This window comes from Arachis hypogaea, chromosome 11 (assembly GCF_003086295.3).
Source record: "Arachis hypogaea cultivar Tifrunner chromosome 11, arahy.Tifrunner.gnm2.J5K5, whole genome shotgun sequence".
Lineage (NCBI taxonomy): Eukaryota > Viridiplantae > Streptophyta > Magnoliopsida > Fabales > Fabaceae > Arachis > Arachis hypogaea.
In genome coordinates, this window is record NC_092046.1 from 81,606,429 (window position 1) to 81,614,029 (window position 7,601).

At 27.5% G+C, this 7,601-nt stretch overlaps 1 protein-coding gene across 4 annotated transcripts; it reads right to left on the reverse strand.

The window, feature by feature from the left end:
- Positions 1 to 320: 320 nt before the first annotated feature.
- On the reverse strand, positions 321 to 4,158 carry LOC112722262 (protein DEHYDRATION-INDUCED 19 homolog 5). 4 transcript variants are annotated; one of them, XR_011867619.1, is made up of 5 exons: positions 3,777 to 4,153; positions 2,233 to 2,348; positions 2,026 to 2,097; positions 1,450 to 1,913; positions 321 to 849 (listed from the first exon to the last, which is right to left on the reverse strand). XR_011867619.1 is itself a non-coding variant. In XM_025773248.3 (5 exons), exons 1-5 carry the CDS (start codon positions 3,853 to 3,855, stop codon positions 747 to 749), a joined length of 612 nt encoding a protein of 203 aa, XP_025629033.1. In that variant the 5' UTR covers positions 3,856 to 4,158; the 3' UTR covers positions 321 to 746. The 4 variants fall into 4 exon arrangements, 2 of the variants coding, with proteins under 2 accessions (XP_025629033.1, XP_025629034.1); XR_011867618.1 differs by having other exon boundaries at positions 2,233 to 2,375; positions 3,777 to 4,149; XM_025773248.3 differs by having other exon boundaries at positions 1,699 to 1,913; positions 2,233 to 2,375; positions 3,777 to 4,158.
- Between the last annotated feature and the right edge of the window lie 3,443 nt (positions 4,159 to 7,601).

Sequence of the window (7,601 nt, forward strand, 5' to 3'; positions counted from 1 at the left end):
CTTTTTTCATATATAAAAATTATACAAAAAAATGAAATAGAAAAAAACCGTATTATAAAAAAAATGTAAAAAAAAGAAACAATAACTAATTATAAAATAAATAGAAAGTTAAAAAAATTTTAATTTTTAAAATTTAAATTAATCTTAATTACTAATATGTATCTAAAAAATAAAAATATATTTTAATTAAAAAATAATTAAATAATATTAAAAATCGACCAAAAGTTGAATTTTATTGTACAAGTAACATTTTTCTTTTGTTATGATAAAGAAGAAAAAATCACATTTAGAGATCTAGTAATTCCTGAAGATATCTTCAATTCCAAAATTAAATATTCCATTAATCCAAATATTTTTATTACATTAGAAAATAAAAAAAATTAAATTAATTTAAAAATTCAATTAAAAAATATAAAAATTTAATTACAAATAATAATAATAATAATAATAATAATAATAATAATAATAGTTAAATAAATACAAAGGGCTTCAGAATGAGGCAACCCCTCCAGCCTCCAATATTTTTTTTTTCTTTAAATTTTGCATCACCAAAGTGAATACTACTTCTTATACAGTTATACTGCTACGGTACTACTACTACTTCGCATTCCTAATCTTGTTCACCAAACTAAAATCCCAGTTATGCTGAAAAAGCATCTTCATCAAAAGTCATCTTCTTATGAAAGCAGCTTCTGCCAATTCATCATGACTTCAACGTGGATGTTGCAAATTCTACCATCACGGTCTTATAGTATGGTTGATAATACCAAAGTTTGAACAAAATCAGCCATCAGCTTTCTCTCTTGTAGATCTTGCTCATCGCCAATGCGTGGTGCATCTGTCCCTGACCTGCAAAGCCATAAAACAATATTTCAGCAGTGTATTATCGAATTCACTTTTGATGAGTAAAGTTCCAAAGCTGTCCCTTGGATTGGCTGCATGCATTAAAATAGTCCTGAGATCTCAATTGTACAATTATGTCTCCAATATTTGCAAAAGTGCACCATGTTAGTCATTCAGCCCTTTTACCGTCAAGTGACTCATCACACTCTTAGAGACTAACGTGGTGGACTTTCACCAATCTCAAGAACGTAATGAGTGCAATTGAGATTTTGGAGATAATTTTTGGCAGCCAATCTTACGAACTACTGAGGCTTAACTCCACTTTTGATACTAACTACTAAGCTTACAGGGCATGATCATACTATCTTAAAATGAGAATAATTCTGATTGTTTCAATTGATTGGCTTGGGCATTTTGGTAAGCATACCATGTATGGTGCATCATGCTCCACTATGATCTTTTCTTTTTGGATGTTATCAATCATTTATGATGTTATTAATCTTTTTTAACTTGTCACAAATATTTAAATTAATCTAAATTGCTCAGGATCAGGGAAACAGGCTTGGTAAACAAAAACAAAGGCGCTTAACAAAGCACATGCCTCACCATGTTGACAGTGGTAATTGTAGGGGTGTGTTTTCGAGTTTCAAGTTATGGAAATTAGCAGCACAAGGCAAAGCTAGATGCAGGCCGTCAAAGGTAGTATTCGTGGCAGCTAAGGAATGCGTGCACCTTGGCATTCCGAGTTCTGTCTACCGTGTGACACACTTACTGACTTACATGCTTTAGAAAGTTTCTCGTTTTCTCAAGTTATAGTAACTTAACACTGCTTCAAAATCCCTAAAAGGATCATACCTTTTAGCATCAGGAATGTCTAAGTCCTTCTTGCTGGAGCTGGAGTCTTCATTAGGGTGGATGTCATTAGAGCTTGGGACAGGCATGTTGCAGATAAACGGTGACAGAAGCGGATCCGGCATTGATTCTTGCTTGTTTCCCATTGCAGCCAATTTCTTGCCAAGCATAGCTGAATTACCGGACCAGAAATTATATATCTCAGACTTCCACATCCACTATAGATCAAAATATCAAATTCAATGAATGAGTTAGATGAGACATATATGCAGATAGAGGTAAAAATGTGCCAGGTTGCACTTCAAATTTTGATGAAAGTAAAAAGCACACCTTTCGTGGATTTGAATGAGTGAATTGACTGATAACATCCCTCCCTAAATTTTGATCACAGACAGGACAAACCTGAGATTGGAACATTGAATCAGTCATCATCTTTCAACCATTTAGACATATGTATTATTTCATCTTTTCTAATTTTAAGTAAAAAGGTCCATATCCCTATCTAAAGGTTTCTAGAAGTTTCTTGATAGCTCATACCACATTTTTTAGGTCAGGACAATGCTCCTCTTCTAAATTGCTGCAGAGCACGCGAACTTGAATTTCAAAATCACAGAAAGGACATCGGAAGTGAGATTGAGGATCGTCATCTACGTCTGTATAATGGAACACTGAATAATCATCTGTTGGTTTAAAGGGATTAGTTAACAGGCTATTTCCACAATAATTCCACAAAGAAATGATAAAAAGTGTCATGGCAGAAGATTGACTAGCAAAAACAAATGAACTTCATTTGATACATTGATACAACTGCAGAAACTCAGAAATTAACAACAAATATATGAATATGGTAGGGCTCATTTATGCTCTTTTAGTTTCTTCTAGCCAACATGTCAAACCCAAGAAGATAGCACTAGGATAAAAAGTAGAAACTTCTTTATATGATTCAATGTCCGAGCTAAATATTTTAACCATGTTATTAAAGTACCAACCATATCACGTGTGCATAAAAAATCAGCTACCAAATACATAATAGCTAATTTGGTAGCTCATGTTTTATGTACATATAACATTGTTGTTAAAGTACTAAACATGAAACGTATTGATGTTCTTCAATCATTTCTTGTAACTCGTGATATTACTAAGTAATTTAGTGTTGGTTTGGATTGACATTTTTGAATAAAAAAATACTTTCTTTTAAAATTAAAGTACTTTTAAAAAAAACAAAAGCAAAAAACATTTTTAATACTTAAAAATAAATTTATCCAAATTTGTCTATTAAAAATTATTGTATTTGTCTATAAATACATGTATGGTTTAATTTATTTTGAATGTGTATTTATATTTTAATATGTATTTTATACTGGTGGCTGACTTTGATGACTGATTTTGGTGTACATGTAATATTACTCAAAATTAATAGTTAAAAATCGTTAGATGATATTTGACTAAATTATTATTTAATAATTTTTATCTATCAACTTGGCACCACATATGAGTTTTTACCTTTCTTTAATTAACCGTTAGCAAAATAACAAACATTAAGGAGAGAAAAAAAAAATAAAAGAAAAGAAAAAAGTTGGGTTATTATTTGCCAAAAAAATAATTTAATGATTTATTATTATTATTTTCTTATGCATAATCAGATTCTAAAGTCAAAAAAAAATTTCAGAAGGAAAAGTAGTGGCAGACTCTCGTAAGTTTTAATATTTTGTGGCACTCACTTCTTCACCCTCCAGATATGTTGCAACAATAATCAATGCCTAGAAATATTCTTGTAATGATAGTTGCAGGTGCTTGTGAATAGAACAAAAATGACAACTTTAAAATCAAACGTGATAAATTTAGAGTCAGAAAATCCAAATCACTTGTAACAAAAAGACGTAAGTTCATATCGTGTGACACACACCAAACAAGATGCAAAAATTGCAGGATTTTAATTAAAAAAAAAAAAGTTAAACTCAATAGAATAGAAAAATATACTTGAAACAAAATTACAAGGAAAAGGTGCTCAAACAAAACAACACATGGGAATAGCATGTTAAAAAATAAAAAAGAAATAAAAAAAAAAGAGAGAAGAGTACCAGAGTGAAGCTTTGAAGCTTGGACTGTAGAAACGTGCTTAGCAGAATGATGAACGCTAGACCTAAGATCAAAATTCATGATGCTCCAACTTCTCCCTTCTTGAATGAATTAATCTTAAGATGGTGGTTATGGCGGTGATCAAGGTGAAAACACAGGTAAACGCTTGTACAGTGATTGAAGTCTCAATTGAAAAGAAAAGAGAGGCAACAAAGAAGAAAGAGAGGACTTTGCTTTCTCTTAAGTGATGAAGAAGAGGAGAATGAATGGTAAAGGGTTTGTGTCGAGAGGTTGTGATGTGTTTGCAACTTTGCTTAGTCATATAGTCGGTTGTATGACACACTATTAAAATGCTTTTTTGACGCACAAAAGATTAACCATCATGATTGACACTTCTCATAATTTAATAATACCAACAAAAACTAAGTCGGCAACACACAAGAAAACAAAATATACGCTTCCCCGCAGACCAGGAGACCCAATTTTTTCTCATCCTTTTTTTAAGAAATCATTATTCAATAATAATAATAATAATTACAACCACTAGTTTTATTTTATACGGATAAAAGTAAAGTGCACTCTTTTATAAAATTTGTCAAATATTTAAGTTTATTCAAAAAATTTTTAGTTTGTATTACATGTATTTTAACAGTTAAGTTTTCAAAAATTTAAAATTAATTCAACAACAATTTTATAAAAATAATTTTTAATATGAATAGATTAGACACAAATTATATATATAATTTAGTTTTTGTAAATTAGAGTTGAGTTCAATTTGATTATACTAGAATTAATTTTAATTAAAATTAAGTTTGTTTCATCGTGATTAATGTCATTTTGATTCAAAACTAATTATAATTGATAAAATATTATTCAAATAACAATGATCAAAATTATTTTTAGATGTAAAATTATCAAAAAGATAAAGATTAGATTAAATTTTTAATATTATTATTTTAACAAGAAAAAGTCTAGGGGGCCAACAACTTTTGTGTTTTCTGGCCAGCATTTAACCATCAAAACAAAAGTGAATGATCTCCCACTATTAGATGTAATCTCACACTATTAAAAACACTATTGATGACCAATTGATGGTTATAAAACACCAAAATTGCTGGCCCCTAGCATTCCTCTTTTAACAATTTTTAATTACGAAATTTTAAATTAGAATATGTTATTATATAAAATATTATCTTAAATATTATATGTATATTATAATAGGATACGTTTTAGGTACTCCAGTATACTTTATTGGAGTACTGATATGTCATATACCAAATGATAGTTTAAAAAAATTTGTCGTCACTCAAGTTGGTAATGACAATTGTATCCTTGAGATAACAAAGAAAAGACCGCAAAGGGCCGCTGAAAGATGAGAGAATATAAGAGTAATAGTGTTGAGCTATTTTTACAGGTAGTATATGCAAGTCCACTCTAGTTAAACACTTCTACTAAATTTAATTAAGTTAATTTAATATAACAAAAATTAATTATAACTAATATTATTTTAAATCTTATTATTTAACTTAGTTGAACTTTGTTTCTAAAAAAATTTAGATGCGTAACATTACTCATAATAAAATATTGTAATTTAAAAAATATAATTAAAAAAAAATTTATTTATTTTGTGCTCTTAAAACACATATTAATTAAATTTATAAAATTAAAATTTTTATATTAAAAATACAAAAAATTTAATTTTTTAATGCATTTATTTTATATTTATTAAATAAAAATATTTAAAATTTTTTACTAATAATAAACTTATCGTGTGTCTTTATAACACGTATTAATTAAACCTATAAATAAAATATATTATTTTAGTACGTCTAACTTGGTAACTCTACTTCTTTTTTCATGTCATTCTCTATTTCTAATAATTTTATATTTTTTCATAATTTCTGAAATTAAAATTATTTGACATTATTTTTTCTTACAATCAATATATTTTTCAAAAAGAAAATATTATTACTGCTCTAAACTTGTTCTACTTATAATCTCTTAGATATTAGAATTAATATTTATTTTTCTCAATAAATACTATTTTTATTTTGAATTCATGCTAGTAGAATCACTAAATTTTATAATTATTAATATTCATTCTATTATATTTATTTTTCAAATTTCTTACAGAAATACACAAAAAATAAATATCTCTTTTTGTTCTTAATTACTGTATATTACAACAACATCACAAACAATGTTATACTTAAATATTAATATTTTTACCTCTCAAAAAAATAATTTAACTGCCTTTTCTTTTAATTTTGGTCTACTTCGACGAAAAAAAGTATAAACTAAAAACTTTAGTTGATCAATTAAACCACTCTTTCAAAAAAATATTCTCAAACTAATAATATATTTTATTGATCTCAACTTCGTTCGTAAAATAATTTTATTCTTATATCATATTTGTAACTTTTTACTATGATATAATAATTAATAATATATACCTGATGATCATCATAGACGATCTTACTGTTATTAGTAATATTTCTTTTTGTTGGTATTAAATAAATAATTAATTTAAAAAAATATTTTCAATTCTTTTTTCTTTGTATGGACCAACAAAATACATTCTCAATCGATAATGTTACTGGCTGGCTCACCCATTTAAAGCTACACATGCACATTATGCTAATCTGTCAGACAAAGGACCACAATGGCTGGCAGTAGCATGCTTACCTCTAGAAAACATGCTACATCACGCTGCGGTTGCAACTCTTTCATACAACTTTTTTTGTGCATATTCACATAATGTATATTCCCTTACATCTGAACATATAATTTTTTTTATATTAAATCTAAATGACTTTAAACCATGGCATTTCAAATTTCCAGAAAAGAATAGGAGTATACCTGAAATGCTTCTATTATAATAAATTCTACATAATATTAGATAATATATATATATATATATATATATATATAATTGATAATGTCTAATAATTATAAACTATAATAATATAAGACAAACGAGTTTATAAAATTAAACAAAAATATAATTATAACACTAATTTAATTGCAGAAGTATTAAGATTTGATCTACTTGATAAGATTTGATCTGTGCATAAAATTTCATTTCGAATAGAGTCTCAAACAATGTTCACTTCTAAAAAAGAGGTACCAGATAAATTTGGGGATAGGCTATCACCAATTTGATTATCATTGTCATTTTCAATAATATTTTCATTTTCACACCGTGTGAACTCAAAATCTGTTTCAAAATATCGTCAAATAAAATTATGAATAGTCATTGTTGCACTAACTATTTGAACTTGAGTTTCTATTTTGAACTTCGGCATACAACGCAAAATTACAAATCTATTATTCCACACACCAAAAGTTCTTTTAATTGTGCATAGACTTGAGTGATAATAATTAATCACTTCATTACCATTTGCAAATTCAGATGAATGCCTAAAATCTGAAAGATAATAGCGTTTACATCTATATGGACCAATATACCTAATTGGTGTTGGATATCCTGAATTTACCAAATAATATTTACCTAAAAAAGAATATTTTTATCATATCAATAATAAATCTAGAAAAATATAAATATTTCATAATTATGAGAAAATATTATACCTGTGGGAGGATTTGAAAAATTCATACTAGATCTTATGATTGCATCTTTAAAAATACGAGCATCATGAGCTGTGCCTTCCTGTCCTGGTAATGCAAATATAAAACACATATTCTAATCACATATTGTCATTACATTTTTTGTTGAAAATTTTTTCCTTTCAATGAATTTGGTTTGTTCAGTTTAGCTAACCACACATAGAATCTGAGTACCATCAATGACTCCTATAGCATTCTTA